A 21,458-nucleotide genomic window follows, 5' to 3' on the forward strand; every position below is an offset into this window, starting at 1 on the left:
GTGCAGTTCTGGTCTCCCATGTTTAAGAAGGATGAATTCAAACTGGAACACGTACAGAGAAGGGCTACTAGGATGATCCGAGGAATGGAAAACCTGTCGTATGAAAGGAGACTCAAGGAGCTTGGCTTGTTTAGCCTAACTAAAAGAAGGTTGAGGGGAGATATGATTGCTCTCTATAAATATATCGGAGGGATAAATACCGGAGAGGGAGAGGAATTATTTAAGCTCAGTACCAATGTGGACACAAGAACAAATGGATATAAACTGGTCATTGGAAAGTTTAGACTTGAAATTAGACGAAGGTTTCTAACCACCAGAGTAGTGAAGTTTTGAAATAGCCTTCCAAGGGAAGCAGTGGGGGCAAAAGACTTATCTGGCTTTAAGATTAAACTCGATAAGTTTATGGAGGAGATGGTATGATGGGATAACATTATTTTGGTAATTAATTGATCTTTAAATATTCATGGTAAATAGGCCCAATGGCCTGTGATGGGATGTTAGATGGGGTGGGATCTGAGTTACTCCAGAAAATTCTTTCCTGGGTATCTGGCTGGTGAATCTTGCCCATATGCTCAGGGTTTAGCTGATCACTATATTTGAGGTCAGGAAGAAATTTTCCTCCAGGGCAGATTGGAAGAGGCCCTGGAGGTTTTTCACCTTCTTCTGTAGCATGGGGCACGGGTCACTTGCTGGAGGATTCTCTGCTCCTTGAAGTCTTTTAGACCACAATTTGAGGACTTCAATAGTTCAGACATAGGTGAGAGGTTTTTCGCAGAAGTGGGTAGGTGAGATTCTGTGGTCTGCGTTGTGCAAAAGGTCAGACTAGATGATCATAATGGTCCCTTCTGACCTTAGTATATATTAATCTATGAGCTGCAATCCTTTAAAAGCTTTTAAGCAATAAAGTTAAAATATACAAGCTTTTCATTTGATCATATCTTTTCAATGGACTTATTGCAAATGTCAAACATTATTAGATTTAGATCCATGAAACTGTAAAATTCTGGTCTCATCTGTGACTAGAAGAAGCTTTAATAACAACAAGAGGATCAAGAGGATTAAACCAATCATGCAGTATACTTTATAAGGCCCCATTCCCGCAAGTTGCAAGCTAAGTTCTACTTGCACGATCAGGACCTAAATGTATACTTAAGTGTGTTGCAATATTTGATAGTCTTTACGTTATACGACATGTAACCAATGTATCATCATTTTCCAAGAAAAAAAATGATATTGAGACAAAAACGCATACAGAAAACTGCTGAGCACTATCAAAGTAATTTTAAACATTTTAGAGTGGTAGGATGGTCCAGCGGTTAAGGCACTAGCTTAGGATGTGGGCTCAGTTCTCTGCTCTGTCACAGATTTCCTGTGTGACCTTGGGCAAGTCACTGAGTTGCCCTGTGCCTCAGTTTCCCCATCTCTACAATGGGGATAAACAGTATTTCCCTACCTCACAGGGGTACTGTAAGGATAAATACATTAAAGATTTTGAGGCCTTCAGACACTGCAGTGTTGAGCACCATACAAGTACTAAAGATAGATTGATAGAATGACACCTCTTTGTCCTTCTCAGCTTCTATCCATAATCTTTATGCATAAATGTGATGTTCAGAGGAGAGGGAGTAGATGTAATAGACATCCACATAATTTTGTAGGAAACATGCAAACAAGCTACTCTTCACTTTCATTATGTAAATAAACCACAAATCCCCTGGAATGAGGTTTTAAATGTTTGCTCCATTACAGAAAAACCCGCAGACTGATGCCCAATAGTCCGCAGTGTGTTAGGTTTTAAATAAAGGGAAGAACCTGGGAAGCTCTGGTTTTTGTTTGTTTTTTTATCACCTACATAAAGGCTAATCTTAAACTGTTGTTTTATTTCACAGAGGAAGATACTCTTCACAGTCCTATTTTCATCCAAGAGCCATATGACATCACTTATTCTATTGGTTCAGAGGACCCAGAAATACTGCTGAATTGTACAGCCAAAGGATATCCATTGCCATACTACAGGTGAAGTTAGCTTTGCAACTGTGTGGTCTCCCTGTAAATGTTTTAAACTATAGTTGATCAAAAGCTCGGTAGCACATCCCTTACATTTGTGAGTGCTTACACACACACACCAATGGTATTAAGGGGTCAATGGGACTACCTTTGTTAGTAGATACTCACCAATATGGGTAAAAGTGGCACAATCTAACCCTCAAAAATGGAATATCTTCACTTGAGTCACAATTGTTAGATATTTAAATTAAAAAAAACATAACGACAATATAAACTGCTCAAAGAAACCACTGTTTAAAATATTATTAAGAAACCATATGTACGGGCAAGAAAACAAAAAATTAGGCCCTTGGGAAATAATACATCCCATTGAGCTGGATTCAGATCCTACTGAAGACAATGGAAATCTTTCTATTAACTTCACTGGTTTGGATCAGGCCTGAGTTGTTCAGAATTCTTTAAAAAAAGATGGTGAAAAAATACACAAAACACATCAATTTTGTGGAGTATAGTCATTAAAATGTCATTTTTCACTTGTATAATTTCATGAGCTTTTAACATAAAGAAAACACATCACTGAACATTTCCCATAAAGTGTTTAAAAACCTACAACATTACTTAAAATCCACAGAACAGCTGTGAAAACCAGAAAAGGGTAGCATTTTGCTGTGCATAAGTATTTGCAAAAACTTTCATCATAAAAGCTTGGAATGCAAAAAACACAAGTCTTGCTTATCTCTAATTCTAACATTTCATGTATATATTTATAAGGTTTATTTAGAGAAACAGCATGGCACAGTTCTGATTTCTAGCTTACTATACCCAATAGGCTCATGTCATAAATATAAAGGGAAGGGTAAACCCCTTTAAAATCCCTCCTGGCCAGGGGAAAGCTCCTCTCACCTGTAAAGGGTTAAGAAGCTAAAGGTAACCTCGCTGGCACCTGACCAAAATGACCAATGAGGAGACAAGATACTTTCAAAAGCTGGGAGGAGGGAGAGAAACAAAGGGTCTGTGTGTCTGTCTATATGTTGGTTTCTGCAGGGGATAGACCAGGAATGGAGTCTTAGAACTTTTAGTAAGTAATCTAGCTAGGTATGTGTTAGATTATGATTTCTTTAAATGGCTGAGAAAAGAATTGTGCTGAATAGAATAACTATTTCTGTCTGTGTATCTTTTTTGTAACTTAAGGTTTTGCCTAGAGGGGTTCTCTATGTTTTTGAATCTAATTACCCTGTAAGATATCTACCATCCTGATTTTACAGGGGGGATTTCTTTATTTCTATTTACTTCTATTTTTATTAAAAGTCTTCTTGTAAGAAAACTGAATGCTTTTTCATTGTTCTCAGATCCAAGGGTTTGGGTCTGTGGTCACCTATGCAAATTGGTGAGGCTTTTTATCCAACATTCCCCAGGAAAGGGGGGGGGTGCAAGTGTTGGGAGGATTGTTCATTGCTCTTAAGATCCAAGGGTCTGGGTCTGTAGTCACCTAGGCAAATTGGTGAGGCTTTTTACCAAACCTTGTCCAGGAAGTGGGGTGCAAGGTTTTGGGAAGTATTTTGGGGGGAAGGACGCGTCCAAACAGCTCTTCCCCAGTAACCAGTATTAGTTTGGTGGTGGTAGCGGCCAGTCCAAGGACAACGGGGGGAATATTTTGTACCTTGGGGAAGTTTTGACCTAAGCTAGTGAAGATAAGCTTAAGAGGTTTTTCATGCAGGTCCCCACATCTGTACCCTAGAGTTCAGAGTGGGGGAGGAACCTTGACAGCTCACTTAATAAAATCTAGGTCCTGAGCATTTTTTGTTTGTTCGATAACCCTAGAATCTTTTTTTTTTAAACATAGCCTGTTGCTCCAATGTTCTGGAAACTTGAGTTTAATAAAAGGAGAAGCTGTAAGTTTAGAAAAGGATGCTATATGTTCCTCATTAAATGGGGTTAAAGCAAAGATTTGGGAAAAAGAAAACTGAGGAATGAGAAATCATGCATGCAAGATATTGAAGGAAATCAAGTGCTACCTAATGAACTGGAGAATATGTTCAATAACTTTTAAACATGAAGAAAAGGTTTTCCTTGCAAAGCTGCCAGTAGCAACTGGAAACTTGGTTTCTCTGCATCTTAAGTGCCAATGTACCACAGTGAAATCTTTTCAGAGTTTTATATATGAGGAAGTAAATTTTCCTCCATTTTTTGGAAGAGTAGCCTTGTTCACCTTGTTCGCCTCAGTAGGCTCAGTCCCTTTTCACCTTGGAGACTCAGGTTTGGGGCAAGGCAAATCCTTATAGTGGCACTGGGTCCTGCTACTCCTCTCCTCAGTCAGACTCTTGTGTTAGTCTTCCTTCTCTTTCTGGGGAGCGAGTGCAGCCTCCCTGCTGGAAAGGTCTGGTGTCTTGCTGCAAACAGCCTACTAGCAACTTCCCTGCTCCTCTCACACCCTCATTCTCCCCCTCCTACCACCCAGGGGAGGGTTTAAAAAGGTCCCAAGTAGTTGGAGTCAGCTGAACCTAACTGGTTCCCTAGCAACCCCTTTTCCAGCTGAATCTTATTGCCTCCTGGTTCTCTCTCCTCAGTGGATAGGGTGGAGCCTTTTAAACCCCTGGGACCAATTACTACCCCCCTTTTGTAGTTGTTTGTCCTGGGTTTACCACACCGCTCACCATGCATGTCCTCCAGCCCTCATCCCATGAACCCCTGCTATCTACCAGCCTAGCCATCAGTTGGTTCAGGTCACTGAGTTCCAGGCTCTCCAATCCATCTACTCACCCACTTTCAAAGAACTAGGGAAGAGGGAGGTTCCTTGGCAGCCTGTGAAAATCCCCAGCCCAGGCCTGCAGTATATTCTCTCTCCTCCACACATATGCACAAACAGTCTCTGCAGCAGCAGGAGTAGCCTTCAGAACCTCACACTCACTGGGGCAGATCCTCAACTTGTGTGAGTTGTCACAGATCCATTGTGGATCTTCCCCATGTTGTCCCTGTGAACACACACACTTGTAATATGAACTCTTCTCAATCACACCCCATACTCTCCTATTTCCCCCTCTTCCTCCTCTCAATTATTCTGTTTCTCACTTTCTCTCTCGCACGCATTCCATGCACCTTATCTCCTTTACCCCACACCCCGCCTACTTTAATTCCACCCCAAAATACAATGGAATGAACAGGAGATAGGAAAAATAATTTGGTGTTGTTTTCTTTCTCTCGCTCCCTTTTCACTTACTTTGGTGTAAGTCGGGAGTAACTCAATTATAGTAAATGGAGTTACAGTGATGTGCAACTAGTGTGATGTCAAAATCAGTTTCAACATTTTTAAGCTTTGCATTATATAAAATATTTTGCAAAGCCCTGGTTACACTTATATGGTCAGATCGTCACTTGGGGCTTCATCTGCACTGTTCAGGGCTTGCATTGACTTTACTGGGAGCAGGAATAAGACCTTCATGTAAATCAGCTTAACTCCTTTGATTTCAATGCAGCTAAATCAGTTATACCCTCTGAGGATCTGGCCTACATATGTTAGGTTCCCATATATCTAGAAAAATCAAGAACAGTATGAAATTGTAGTAATATGTTATGTTGAGTGTGGAGTTAAGGATTGCAAGGACTACTGCAAAGTTTTTCTTTGATTCATAAACACAGAAGCATTACAATAGGAATAAAGTTATATATAATATAATTTGCCAGCTGATACTTTTCTATATAAAGAAATATGCTTATGTGAAAATAACATAATAATAATGAATAATAGTAAATGTTTAGTGTTTCCTAAAGGTCTTTTTATAAGATTTTCATTGTAACTTTTAAAAATATCTGTTGACTCTAGTCATAATTTTTTGCAACTTCTTTTCAAAAACCCATAATGCTTAACAACCACACCAATCTCTCTCTCTCTCTCCAATGGAGAGAGAGAGCATGCACACACTGAAATGGGCATAAGGAATAAGTAAAAAACCGAGACACTATATTCCACATTGTGCTAGAAATAGCAGAATGCAGACCAGATTACAATGAAAACAAAACTAAAGATAGAAATATAACTTTAGATACTGAGTAAAACAACATGAATATCCAGTTATATTACCTCACAATCTAATACCCTACTATGCCTTTTAATGTCCAACAAAGTTGGTTGTTTATAACATTATTTGGCCCAGTATTTCTATTGTACCTTATATAATATTGATGAAAGGAAAAAATGTCACACAGGCTTGCAAGATAATTTCTAATTCATTGCACTTGAGTATTTTCATTAGAGTGGAGTCAATAATTCACTATGAATAATTTTACCAATATACTTAGCCTCTTTTTCTGACTGCTAAGTATCTATGAGCATATCATGGTTTTCTCTAATGTATTCATTATTCTGTTTTTCTTTTTATTTTTTAAAAACTCGGAGGATTGTTCATAAATAGTTCTCTGTGATACTTATACATTTCCTGTTTGAACTGTGGGTGATTACTTATGATTGTTCAGGTGCAACACGTGACATTTTTTCCTGTCACGGAGTGAAAGAGATCAAATGAGCTCTCTTGCATACTGAATATAAAATTTCATGTGAGTCTGAAAGTCACATCCTTTGATTACACGTGTCAGGAAAAGATATGTGTTTAAATAAGTGAAGTAAGTAAATAAATAAGTGTCACATTTTACTCATTTGTGGTGTATGTGTGTTGCACCATAACTTGTAATGGTGTTTTTCAGATAAGATAAAATGACCCAAACGAAATCCAAATCCAGATAAAGGTAACAAACAAGTAAAAGTATTGGGAAAAGCAAAAACAAAGGGTAAAACAGCTACAATGGTTATAACCCATGTTATATATTAGTAACATTGTATAAATTCTGATATTTTAAAGCTGTGATTGAAGTGGGGTCAGAGGGGAGGGGAAGCTAGCACAGGAGTGGAAGTCAATAGTTAAAGATTGGGTTTTGTGGAGGGATTTGAAAGAAAATAGTGAGGCTGCATGGCATCTGGCTTATATGCTGTGTAGCGGCGACTAGTGGCATTTGTTGTTTTACTGGCAACAGACTTTACATATTACTAGTTCACTGAGTTGTTAAATTCTGAGAGCCTTCAGATCCTGTTGATTACAATGGAAGTTGATGGTGCTTTGCTTCTCCCAGCATCTTAAATAGAAGGAGTTCACATTACTGTGCCCAGTGAATCTGAGAATACATTTTCTAGGTCTTGTTCATACTATTGAAAAATCTGAGAATGACTGATGGATCAATCCTTTCTGTTGCCTTCCCCTCGTCTAACATGTTGTCCCCGGGATCACTCTAAAAATAAATATCTATCTCCAGTAGGCTGCCTAGGGCAATGAATTTAGCAATTAGGCAACTATCAAACTTATATGTTGGACATGGTGTTAAGAACATATCAAAAACATTAGTGAATTATGTCAAATCAAAATGAAACGGAAATCATCTGTGTATCCTTTCCCCCTCTGTTTTAGTCACTACATGTCAGACTTTTTTTCCCCCTGTTTCTGTGATCATTCATGTGCATTAGCCTATCTGGCTTATAAATAAATATTGATCACAAAAAAGAACTGTATTCCTCTAAAGAGTTGTGTAGGAGATTTTCCAGCTGAATCCAAAGGATGTATGACAAAAACAGAACTCTAATAATGAAGGCTTTGAAAATGCTCTTTCTACAGAAGATATTGTTGTTACAATAGATATTCTTAAAACACATATTTTGTGTTGGTTGGTAAATACATTGGGCCAGATAATCAGCTGACATAATTAGATATAGTTTATACAGAGAATCTTGCCCTTACAGTGTACTTTTTTAATCTCATGACTTAATTATCAATATAACCTCAATCAGCTACATGCCTAATACATTTATTTGTCTTCTAATTAGCGAGGAGCCTCCACATGATGCTACCGTGAGGGTGTAAAAGTGGTCTAGTGGAAGCAATGAATGCCCAATGCTTACGTGGCTTCTGATGAAGCTGCTGCTACCTCAGAGAGATGATAGAGAGGTGTAGGAGGTCAGAGGAGAAGATTTAGGACCTAATTCAAAGCTTGCTGACATAAAAGGAAAGTCTCCCACTGACTGCAGTGGGCTTTGAATCAGTCCCCACCCCACCCATGTCCAGTTAACTAGGGAACATGGGTTATGCTTACACCAAGGTTTAGATACTGTGAAGGTATGGGGGAAGTGGAGGAGGAATGACAGGGAAGCCATGCTTGTGTGGTCAGTCTCTGCCCCAGTTCTTGTTCTCTTTACTGACAGTGAGATTCTGGTGGCTCTTGGGGATCGAGATGCCATTTGCTTATTCTAGAAACTTCATCTTAGATTGGAAAATGAAGGAAAATTACTACAACAGATAGGGTTTTTTAAGTCTGTACAGTGCAATTTTTTTTTATTAAGCACCACTTATAGCACTCATTGTGCTGTACAGAGCCACTTCTGTATTGTGTGCTTGCCCAGCAAAGTAAATGTAGTGTAAAAAAAATGTAGTGTGCTTGCCCAGCCCTTATACTGATCAGTTTGGCTTTTGGTTGTAATGATTAGAATGGAAATGCTGTCTTGAATGTTTTCAAAGACAGGAATGACTTCCATGCCTCAGTGAGTGCCACTGAGCTGCACATAAATATTTTAAGCACTTAAAAGAGCATCAATAAGGACCAATAATAATAATTTGATTGACCTGAGTTGGCAGTAACATGCCTCATAGAATCCATTCTATCTCACTGAGATAAAGGGGAGATTTTGCTTCTATGCACATCTGATTTGAAAGTCCATGATTTCTTGGATTTTTGGATAGTGCTTGTTCAGGTGCAATGATCAAAGAGAGGTAACGTGGCTGCTCTAATTAATGCTTTTAATAAACTCCCAATGTATGTTTTAAAACAAAAATGGTAATACAAATCTCACACTCCTTCCTTCTATGATAGTGGCTAGCATTTTTCGGTAGCATATAGAAAGCAATCCAATATGTGAAGAGCTGCTATGAGGATATTTTCTAACGAGATTACTTTAATTTCAAACCAGGACCCCAGTCCTGCAGTGAGTAGCACCCAGGCAGACTATTGCACTGTGTAGAACCTACAGCTGGGTGTAAAATGGAATTGCCATTCTACAAGAAGTTCTGATATTTCAAATTTTGTTTTTATTCCATATTAGAATAAAAAGCCAAAATTTTGACATTTCCTGTGGAATGAAAATTCAGGAGGGAAAAAAAAACCTATGTAGTGCAATCAAAACATTGTGTTTTTATAATATTGAAACCTATAGTTTAGATAAAGTTAAAGAATTAAAGAAAGTGACTATTATCAATGCCAGTCAACATGGTTTTATGGAAAATAGATCTTGTCAAATGAAGCTGATACCATGTTTTGATTATATTATAAATTTGGTTCATAAAGGTAACTGTGTTGACATCATATATTTAGGCTTTTGTAAGGCACTTGTCTTAGTACTGCTTGATATTCTGATTAAATTATAGCACTAAACAATATCAATGTACTACATATTAAATGGATTAAAAGTGTCTAACTGATGGATCTCAAGAGTAATTTTAATGGGAGACCATCAGTTAGGGGTGTTTCTTATCTTTAAGAAAGTCAAGAAGTGACCTGATCATAGTCTACATATGGAGAATATATCTGATAAGCCTTTAAACTAGCACAGAAGGCATAATAAGATCCAATGGTTGGAAGATAAAGCAAGATAAATCATACTAGAAATTGGGCACATGTTTTTTAACAGTGAGGATAACTGACCACTGGAACAACTTACCCAGAGACATGGAGGATTCACCATCACTTTAAGTCTTTAAATCTAGAGTGGAAGTCTATTGTATTAAATGGGCCCAAAGACTCACAGGTGTTAACATAACCCTGTCATTGTCCAGCATTAAACAGTTTTAAACAGTGCTCAGAATCTGGAATGCAGAGACCTCAGCGTGCTTAGTACCATGGCAAACACACCATTACAAATATTTTTAATTTTTTAAAATTAAAGATACAGAAAAGAAGGAAAAACACTTAAAAGCATTTGAAATGGAAAGTTTTAAATAAGGCTTTCATTTTACCCCTATCCCCTGTTTCCTTCCCCCTTATCTACAGAGAGTTTTTATGAAGAAAATTCCCTTTTTTGGCTGTCTCTTAGATGATAATAACTATCCTTTTTGGGGAGGAAGAGAAAAGGTTAGTTGAGATGGGCTGGAGCTGTTATTTTTGCTGCCTGATCTCATTTCCTAGAAGACAAAACAAGACACATACAGAAAACATAGAAAATGCAGCTTCTGTCTCCAGTGCTTATTGTCACCTTGTAGTCTCTCAGCTAATAAAATACAGCCACGTTAGACCATCTTATTAGGCACTCTGAGCCTGGGCAAACTTGTATCAGCAGTGAGATTTTTAGAGCATTGCTTTTAGCCACCTCTTTGGTCACAGGCTTACAGCAGTGTTGAAAAGTACACTGTTTTGGCTGGATAAGACAGACTCTTATTAAACAGAAGGCAAAAGGAGAGGGATAGGAAAAACAAGAAATAAGGCAGGGAAGGGGGGAAAAAAATCTCTGACGAGAGAGGGACACAAAGTCTCGCATCTCAGGTAGTGTTTGGGATTTAGTTGGAACCAGAGGAGGTTAAAATGTCTTATGGGTCCACCTCTCTGGCCCAATCTCATCAGGACCGCTCTCAAGATTAGAGTGTTGAATCTCCAGTAGTGTCACAGTGGATTTCAGGGTCCCAGCAGATAGTGGGAAGAGGCTCACTCCTTCTTATTCTCCATCTATTAGCCAGCCAGCATCCATGATAACTAATTCCTCCACCCCAAAGTATCTTTTTGAGGATCCCACAAGTGGGGAAGTGGATGGAAACGAAGCCCAAGCCCTCATTATTTTGTCCACCAATTAGTCCTAATTTCCAACACACCAGTTTAGGTTCATTGATTTTCAATCCTATGCTTCTGTTGTTTACGAGGGCATAATCTTAACATAGTCCTTGAATTATATCTGTAGGCCTTTTGTATTTGTCCTGATTGAGTTTGTCTCCCTTTTGTACCTTTTCTGAGAAATATTCAGTGTTACAGATTATTGTGACTTTTTAAAAACTGTTAATCACTTTCTTACATTTAGGCTCACAACTGGGGAAGCCCTGCTAAGCCCCAGTTACCACTACAGGTCTTTCTAAAAGATATGCTGTAGCTCAACCAGAAGTTATGAGCTTGATGGAGGATTTATGGGGGACAGTCTATGGCTTGTATTATATAGGAGGTCAGAATAGATGATCATACTGTTCACTTCTGGCCTTAAACTCTATGAATCTATAAAACAGGTGTAGTATTTACTTCACTGAAGGTCATGTTTTTGTCGGTCTAATTTGAGAACATTTCCTTCCTAGGCAAATATTTAAACCAAGCTCAATGACTTGCATATTTTTGGTTTATATGCTGAAGATAAATTATTATTCATTGATGCGTTTTCCACATACAATGACAAAATATATATTTTTAAATGATTGTATTCAACAAGGTTTATAAAACTGTTAGATCAACTGGGCTTAATATAAAGATATTAAAAAATGATTTGAAATAATCCTTCATGGAATAGTTAATATCAGATAAATACATTAGGGCACACATGCTATGATTAAACACTTGTCTGGCAATCACATGGATTCGTTAATTTTGTTCCTTCATTGATTTAAACATATTAATTAGGAAAAAAGCCCACACCAGGAGCTGAACCCCTGATCTATATGCACAGTTTAATAATCATTGTACCATGGTTATTAGAATGATTATGGGGATACTGTGAAAAATTCATTTGCTGCAACTAAGCCAACAACTTTGCATTTGTGTTGAAAAACAATTATGGAGCTTAATTGAGAGCCATGTAATGATGACAGCAGTTATTTCAGTGATTGATTCCCAAATTAAAGAGAGCTGGCAAACGATATACCAGTATTTCCTATGCTAGAAAACTAAAAGGAGAACCAAGGTCCAGAGAGCATGCACAGTGCACAAATTATGAAATATGGTGAAATCCTGACTGTGATATAGAGAACTGCTTCATGTAAAAGGCTGATGGATGGCCATTACCTACAGCTCTGCTTGTCCTGATAACAATGTGAAAGATAAAATAGGATATAGGAATTCAAGGATCAAAATTAGCAGCAACTGGAGGCAAGCAAAATATTAATGTTCTGCAGTTGCCACTAGACTCCTTAATGTTAAAGCATTCATAAAACAGAAGTCCGAGATATGGAGGATCCAGCTAAATTATTTAAAGCTACTAGAATTTGTTCATGAAATTCAATTGATTTGATATTTGATCAATCACTTCTCATCTTTAAAAGCATATATCCTCCTCCAAGGTCATGTTTCTTGTCTTTCTCTGTACATATTTGTCAAGATTTTCCTTACAGCATGCAATGACATTTCACATGATTCTTTGAAGCATCTTCTCCTACTCACAAATATTCCTCACAATCAAATTCTATGGAGAAAACCCTCTCAGTGGTTGGCTCATGTAAAGTATTTTGCAATACACAGCAGGGCCAGCTCCTCAGATGATGTAAACAGGTATAGCCCTATTGACTTTAATGAAGCCATGCCAGTTTATGACAGCTAAAGATCTAGCTTCCAGTGTTTACATTTGTGGGAAATGATTTTAGTTTAGAAGAGGCTGGTGAAAGTATAAAAGTTTGTTTCAAGTTTTTGATTGTAGAATCTTGTTCAGCTAAACTACCATCACTGTGAATAATCTTATTGCTGAAGCTAATTCGTACTCTATATTTTGCTCTGTGATTGTATGGATAATTAACAAACAAAATTCCCCTGGTGCAGAGGGCTCACAGAAGGCATCTGTGCCACTTAAGCCATCCAGGAAGTGTCTACATCCTTTGCAGGCCACAGAGCTGTCTACACCACCTTCACATGCCAGTGCAGGGTGTGAAGAGTGGGTAGAGTGGAGTGTGGGGACTGGATTAGGTGAAGAACCACAGGGTCATGAGGAGCCAATTGTGCTAAAACCCTATGTATAGGCAAGGACAAGGCTTCAGATTTCAAAGTAGCAGCCGTGTTAGTCTGTATCCGCAAAAAGAACAGGAGTACCTGTGGCACCTTAGAGACTAACAAATTTATTAGAGCATAAGCTTTCGTGGGCTACAGCCCACTTCATCGGATGCATAGAATGGAACATATAGTAAGAAGATATATATATATATATACAGAGAAGCTGGAGGTTGTCAACTGTCTAAATGGGTCATCTTGATTATCACTACAAAAGTTTTTTTCTCCTGCTGATAATAGCTCATCTTAACTAATTAGCCCCCTACAGTTTGTATGGAAACTTCCAACTACTCTGTATATATATATATCTTCTTACTATATGTTCCATTCTGTGCATCCGATGAAGTGAGCTGTAGCCCACAAAAGCTTGTGCTCTAATAAACTTGTTAGTCTCTAAGGTGCCACAAGTACTCCTGTTCTTTTTGAAAGCTTCAGATGTTAATCAAGACCACCCCTGGAGCAGCATCTACTGAGGGGCTTCAACCCATATGAATGCTAGTTCTTTGGGCTTTAACTTGAGTTATGTTAATTTCATCCTAATGTGACTAATGGCAAAGCCCTGGAACATTTCCCTTTCAAAAATAAAGAATATTTATTTTCAGTGAAGAATAATGTTTATTTTGACATTTGTAAGTAGTTGTGAAATGTTGCAGACACAATCTTTCTACTTAACAGACTAACAGAGACAAATCATGTTTTAAAATAGCAGCATTCTCATTATTACATTATCAATCTCAGACATGCTATATAAAACCTTTCCGCTTTCTTCTCCTTTTTGAAGTATAATCCTTTCTGATTTATATCTCTAAAATATTTCTATAACCAAATTTATGACATCACATGCAAGGGCCATAAAACACTTTCAGATACATTATTTTTATAATATAAATGGTATCTCCCGTGAAGGCATATTCTGCACTCCCAATTGGATGGATAATTTAGTTTTTATGAATAAGTTATCATTACTTTTTGTAGATATTGGTTGAATGCTGGTGACTAACATAAAAGCAGCAAAGATTTTTAAACAATAGAATTATTGATAATATTAAGATTGATATAAAAAGCATTCTGATATTTAACCATACTTTTATTGTTACAGGTATGCTACAGCACGCTATTTGATAAATATGAATAGGCTCTGTAAATTATAAGCATAATTTGATTTTTTTCCCCTCAAAGGTGGAAGCAAAATGGCACAGATATTGATCTTACCATGAGTTATCACTACAGGTTGGTTGGAGGCAGCTTGGCAATCAATAACCCACATACAAAACAGGATATTGGAACATACCAGTGTTTGGCCACAAATTCATTTGGAACAATTCTGAGCAGGAAGGCAAAGCTTCAATTTGCATGTAAGTTGCTAAGACTGCATTTATTAAAGCATTTCTAAGTAATTCTGTATGCAAAATGTAATTTATTTGATAATTAAAGTATCACAATGACCACAATAAAAGGGAGGGATTTACCTCTGCAGTGCTTTTCTATCTTAAATTTAAAAAACCCTATTTTCTCATAAAATATTAACAACAAAAACAGACTTCCAATTCCTTACAGCACTCAGAGAACAATAATTACCACTGATGATTGAAAGGTCAAGAAAGATGAATGCAATTACTTTTGTTCAATAAAGCTGTTATGGTTTTTTGTTCTTTTTTTAAGAGGGCTTTTATTTATTTTTTTTGGTGGAAGTGATATTCATTAGTTATCTAGTTCCACACCTAGCCACATGTAAAAAAAAGTTGCAGGAAGACTAGGCTTTACATTTGCTACAACTTAATGATATCCAACAGAGTCACATAAATGTCACACCGGTAATTACTTCAGCGACATTTTGCTACAGTAACAGACATACAGTAAGATACCCTTCTTCCCTATACACTGTGCAAAAGGATACTGTTCTGCTGTGCTGAAATGTGTCATATTTCAGCCAGGTTGGGTACAGGTGCAGATGTCAATTTGAACCAGTTTGAGAATTATTATGCTAACTCTTTTTTATTTCTTCTGCACGTTTTTGAGTGGTCAGTGAATGCTGTTGGTACCCTCAAAAGAAACTTGAAGGAAGCCACACGTTTTACTTGCACTCATTTTTTTCAGTTTAAAGGTCTGCACTGTCTGTTACTGTGAGAAAGCAATTGTTTTCAAACCTCATTAATAAAACATACTTCTAAAGCCAACCTTATGTCACTATTTCAGACATCAGTAAATGTATTAATTATTAATCCTGTTCCATTTCTCATAGGAAGTCTCATGTCACAGAGGTTATACAAAGGAGACATCAGAGGTTGAGATGGTTCACAGACATTTTTTTTGTAAAGCTGATCATTTGGTTTATCATTTGTACTGGGTTTTATAGTTTTCCCACTGAATTTCTTAAGTAAAGAGCTTTGGTCTCCGGAGCTGGGCAAATGAAAACTAAATTTTAATTCATCATATTCTGACCCTTTTATATTTCCTTTTCTCAAATATTTCTGCAAGTAACCTTTCGTTCATGGGAAATGAATTCCACACTTGAAGGTGAAATATGCTTTGTGACAAAACCCCTGTCAGGCAGAAGTAGTGGAACAGCCATCTTAGAATTTTGTTTGTGGAGACTGAATGAAGAAGGAAGCAGGGCAGGCTACTGGGAGTAAACTGGGGAATGAATGGAGGAGGAGGAGATCAAGAAAGGAAAAGGAAGATGCCCAGGAGGCCCTAAGAGGAGGAGGCTGAAGGCTACATATATGTCACAGATATACCTGTAATCAAGGTGTCTATCGGAAGGTGTCTATCGGAGTCCAGCTCCAAATCTGATGAGGGGAAACTCCTCCTTTTCTTCACCTGCCAGCACATTGTCCTGCCAGGAGGAAGATACATCTACCTGAAAAGGGAGCCTGTAGAAAAAATAAAAGGCATCTGGGCCCTACCCACAGGATTTCCTGAACATTTCTGGGAATATTCTTCTTCTCACAGCCTGGGTAGGGGAAGGAGGGAGCTACAAGATGAAAGGAGCATTGGAAGAGTAGAAGAGGAACCTGGAAAAAAGAGAAATGGGGCTTGCAGGAAGGACTGGAAGGAATTTCTGTCTCTTTTCACTTGGAAGAAGGAAGGGAGACCATTCTCTGCCAGGCTGCTATTGCATGTTATTTTTACACAGTTCTTGGCATGAATCACATGATCAAGAGTATTAGGCAGGATGGCTGACAGACACATTCATAGAATCATAGAATATCAGGTATGGAAGGGACCTCAGGAGGTCATCTAGTCCAACCCCCTGCTCAAAGCAGAACCAATCCCCAATCAAATAATTCCAGCCAGGGCTTTGTCAAGCCTGACCTTAAAAACTTCTAAGGAAGGAGATTCCACCACCTCCCTAGGAAACACATTCCAGTGTTTCACCACCCTCCTAGTGAAAAAAGTTTTTCCTAATATCCAACCTAAACCTCCCCCTCTGCAACTTGAGACCATTACTCCTTGTTCTGTCATCTGCTACCACTGAGAACAGTCTAGTTCCATCCTCCTTGGAACCCCCTTTCAGGTAGTTGAAAGCAGCTATCAAATCCCCCCTCATTCTTCTCTTCCGTAGATTAAACAATCCCAGTTCCCTCAGCCTCTCCTCATAAGTCATGTGTTCCAGTCCCCTAATCATTTTTGTTGCCCTCCGCTGGACTCTTTCCAATTTTTCCACATTCTTCTTGTAGTGTGGGGCCCAGAACTGGACACAGTACTCCAGATGAGGCCTCACCAATGTCGAATAGAGGGGAACAATCACGTCCCTCGATCTGCTGGCAATGCCCCTACTTATACATCCCAAAATGCCATTGGCCTTCTTGGTAACAAGGTCACACTGTTGACTTATATCCAGCTCCTCATCCACTGTCACCCCAGGTCCTTTTCTGCAGAACTGCTGCCGAGCCATTCGGTCCCTAGTCTGTAGCGGTGCATGGGATTCTTCCATCCTAAGTGCAGGACTCTGCACTTGTCCTTGTTGAACCTCATCAGATTTCTTTTGGCCCAATCCTCCAATTTGTCTAGGTCCTTCTGTATCCTATCCCTACCCTCCAGAGTATCTACCTCTCCTCCCAGTTTCGTGTCATCTGCAAACTTGCTGAGGGTGCAATCCACACCATCCTCCAGATCATTTATGAAGATATTGAACAAAACCGGCCCCAGGACCGACCCTTGGGGCACTCCACTTGATACCGGCTGCCAACTAGACATGGAGCCATTGATCACTACCTGTTGAGCCCGACAATCTAGCCAACTTTCTATCCACCTTATAGTGCATTCATCCAGCCCATACTTCTTTAACTTGCTGGCAAGAATACTGTGGGAGACAGTGTCAAAAGCTTTGCTAAAGTCAAGGAACAACACGTCCACTGCTTTCCCTTCATCCACAGAACCAGTTACCTCGTCATAGAAGGCAATTAGATTAGTCAGGCATGACTTGCCCTTGGTGAATCCATGCTGACTGTTCCTGATCAGTTTCCCTCCTCTAAGTGCTTCAGAATTGATTCCTTGAGGACTTGCTCCATGATTTTTCCAGGGACTGAGGTGAGGCTGACTGGCCTGTAGTTCCCAGGATCCTCCTTCTTCTCTTTTTTAAAGATGGGCACTACATTAGCCTTTTTCCAATCATCTGGGACTTCCCCCGATCGCCATGAGTTTTCGAAGATAATGGCCAATGGCTCTGCAATCACATCCGCCAACTCCTTTAGCACTCTCGGATGCAATGCATCCGGCCCCATGGACTTGTGCACATCCAGCTTTTCTAAATAGTCCCGAACCACTTCTTTCTCCACAGAGGGCTGGTCACCTCCTCCCCATGCTGTGCTGCCCAGTGCAGTAGTCTGAGAGCTGACCTTGTTCGTGAAGACAGAGGCAAAAAAAGCATTGAGTACATTAGTTTTTTCCGCATCCTCTGTGACTAGATTGCCTCCCTCATTCAATAAGGGGCCACACTTTCCTTGACTTTCTTCTTGTTGCTAAAATACCTGAAGAAACCCTTCTTGTTACTCTTAACATCTCTTGCGAGCTGCAACTCCAGGTGTGATTTCGCCTTCCTGATTTCACTCCTACATGCCCGAGCAATATTTTTATAATCTTCCCTGGTCATTTGTCCAATCTTCTACTTCATGTAAGCTTCTTTTTTGTGCTTAAGATCAGCAAGGATTTCACCGTTAAGTCAAGCTGGTCACCTGCCATATTTACTATTCTTTCTACACATCGGCATGGTTTGTCCCTGTAACCTCAGTAAGGATTCTTTAAGACACAACCAGCTCTCCTGGACTCCTTTCCCCCTCATGTTATTCTCCGAGGGGATCCTGCCCATCCGTTCCCTGAGGGAGTCAAAGTCTGCTTTTCTGAAGTCCAGGGTCCGTATTCTGCTGCTCTCCTTTCTTCCCTGTGTCAGGATCCTGAACTCGACCATCTCATGGTCACTGGCTCCCAGGTTCCCCTCCACGTTTGCTTCCCCCACTAATTCTTCCCGGTTTGTGAGCAGCAGGTCAGGAAGAGCTCCCCCCCTAGGTGGCTCCTCCAGCACTTGCACCTGCACATTCCATATGCGGAGCTTGTGTTGGAAGTAACATCCACTGAAAGACCTCCCTGATGCAGAGAAGAGAAAACTTTGCCAAGTAAAGAATAGAAATACAAACCTCTATTTGGCCAAAGAACTTGAAGGTGAGAATAAATCTGAGGCAAACTGCAAAGATACATATGTCCAAACTGAGTAGGAGTTAACTTTATTGCATGGTGCTAGGCCAAAAGCAGGTCCACTCCTTTCAGAAGGATGACTTAGATCTCAGAAGACTGAGGACATTGTCTTTGCCAGGCAAGTATTATTAGGATCTACAAACAAGAATACAATAATCAGCAGTGGAAAGCAAGGATACTACTTAGGAGACTATGAGAACTCTCTCACTCCTAGATTAGCGTACCAGCAACTGGCCACCAGTTATCAGGGGTGAAGTTAACCAAAACCTAAAGGAAAACACAAATGACTTTTCACAGGCAATTCTGCTGGCCAGAAAACCTGCATAAGGAGTACATAACTGAATGCAACTAAAGCAATTCAACAACTAGTAAGGACTATGGCTATATGGATAGTGTTAAATGGTTTTGTCTCATTAATACACAGTTTTTGGCACTCTACATTGGTGAAGCATTCTACCAGAAGAACTTAATTCACTGGGAGATAAAGTCCCTTGGTGATATACCACAAGCTCCAAAGATTAAAGGTCAAGAAGTTTGTTTATTGAGGCTTCATATCCCCAGAGATACACTTCCCATCGGACCAATATGGAATACAAGATCCTAGTTCCCATTTGTATGGACTAGATGAACCAGCAAGTGACAGCAAACATTCATACTAATATGCAGACATATAAGAAAGAGGAATGCAAACAGATATGAGATCCTAATTTCAGGTAGAAGTCTTCATTATCAGAGGAGATGGCAGAAATGCAGCAAGAAACTGAAGTGAAAGCACCCAATAAAAAAGTCACTCTGAACATATGGCTCATAACCTGGTTTACAGAAAGAAAAGACAGAGACATTGAGAAAGGCACAAGGGCACCTTGGTGAGGGGTTTAGTACAAAGTCCTTGACAGACAGGTAAAAAGATAGGAAGACAGAAAGGGATTTTAATTCATTCAGTCTAGTCACTTTCATGAATGGCATCTGCATGGCTCTTGGCCCCAGTCCTAATACAAAAGCTTCATAGCTTTTAATCAGTTTTCCACCTATGGGTCCAATCAAAAGAGAATTAAAATTGTGGTGCAAAAGTAGAGTCACAAAACTGCTCTTATAAAATGAAGGGAAAGGCCTTGATAAATCAAACGCTGACTTTTCTTTGGTTTCAGAGTAGCACTGCTTCATAGCCAGCTGGTACATTGCCCACTCCAAGGCCCCGTAAACATCAGTAGGAGTTTGGGGTGTCTCAGGATCCCATTAGTGCTTTCGGTGGGAACTCTGAAAGTTAGTATGGTAGGATCTGGTCCTAAGTTTTCATTTGTATTTTTGTGCCTGAAACAAACAATGACTCAGTTCTACAACTCTCCCATAGAACAACGCCTTACTATACGAGTGGTCTCATTGATGTCAGTGGACTACTCACCTAGGCCCTGCACCTGCTACTGTGTCTGCAGGGACTTCAGCAGGGCTTTGTGGGAGTGCAGGGGTCTGCCCAATTGGTTCCAGCTTCAGGATCAGGTCCCTAGTAATGTATTACTCATCAGATTTAAGTGTGGCATAATCAGACCCTATATAAATAAATAGCAATGGTGGAAGTAATTATAATTATGTAGTAACTCCTTCTTCTTATATATGAAACATGATTATTTCACTGTTACATTTTCCCATTCCCTATCTTCGCACCTCCCTCCATTTGTTTCTTATGTACACCTGTTGTTTCATATCTTATGCTAACCCCTTTGTGACTGGATGTGTCTATTTTATTATACATGTGTGCACTGTGCCTAGGGCAGTGGGGCCCTGATATCTGATTGGGGCCTCAAGATGCTATTATAATCTCAGTAAAAATAATAATTCTCATAATATATTTGGGAAGAGGAATTTTAAGTCTATTTGTTTCCTTATTACAAGGTAAATAACCATAAGTTATAATGTAAATTACTGTTACTTAAAATAACTTCATGTCTTACTTCCTCTTCTCAAACTTGTTGGCCACAAATTCATTGCACACCTCAACAAGATTTGTGAAATTATGAGCTTTTTCTACTTAGAGAAACAAACAATTGTTCCACAAGATTACAAACAGGTGTTCAGATTCAGCTGGAGTTTCCCTCTCATACTTCATTAAAAACAGAGCTGTCAAATCAAAGCCTGCAGGAAGAATATTATGTGGGAGGAAGTGACATAGATTATTAAAATAAAAGACAGTATCATTGAGAGAGAGGACAGTGTGAACACATAGATCAGGGGTGGGCAAACTTTTTGGCCCGAGGGCCACATCGGGGTTGCAAAATGGTATGGAGGGCCGGGTAGAGAAGGCTGTGCCTCCCCAAACAGCCTGGCCCCCGCTCCCTATCTACCCCTTCCCACTTCCCGCCCCCTGACTGCCCCCCTCAGATCCCCCGACCCATCCAACTCTCCCCCCCACTCCTCATCCCCTGACCGCCCCCCTCCCGGGACCCCAACCCCCAATATCCCACCCCCCCGTTCCCTGTCTCCTGACCAGCCCACTCCAAACCTCCAACTGCCGCCTGTCCACTGACTCCCCCGCCCCGGGACTTCCTGCCCCTAATCCAACCCCTCCCTTCCCCCCCACCCCCTTACCATGCCACTCAGAGTGGCAGGACTGGCTTATTCGAAAGCCTGGGAGGTGGGCAGGCGCAAGCTGCACTGCCCACACGGCGGTGTGACTGCGGGGGAGGGGCCAGGGGCCAGCCTCCCTAGCTGGGAGTTCAGGGGCCAGGCAG

At 39.8% G+C, this 21,458-nt stretch overlaps 1 protein-coding gene across 1 annotated transcript in view; it reads left to right on the forward strand.

Annotated features, from left to right (window-relative positions):
* Positions 1 to 1,891: 1,891 nt before the first annotated feature.
* The window catches only part of LOC144267328 (contactin-6-like), a 139,169-nt gene continuing 119,602 nt past the window's right edge, over positions 1,892 to 21,458 (forward strand). The window contains exons 1-2 of the mRNA XM_077821198.1: positions 1,892 to 2,016; positions 14,218 to 14,393. Of these exons, the coding sequence (XP_077677324.1) occupies positions 14,252 to 14,393 (142 nt within the window). The 5' untranslated portion in view covers positions 1,892 to 2,016; positions 14,218 to 14,251. The remainder of the gene's footprint in view (positions 2,017 to 14,217; positions 14,394 to 21,458) is intronic.

This window comes from Eretmochelys imbricata, chromosome 7 (genome assembly GCF_965152235.1).
Source record: "Eretmochelys imbricata isolate rEreImb1 chromosome 7, rEreImb1.hap1, whole genome shotgun sequence".
Lineage (NCBI taxonomy): Eukaryota > Metazoa > Chordata > Testudines > Cheloniidae > Eretmochelys > Eretmochelys imbricata.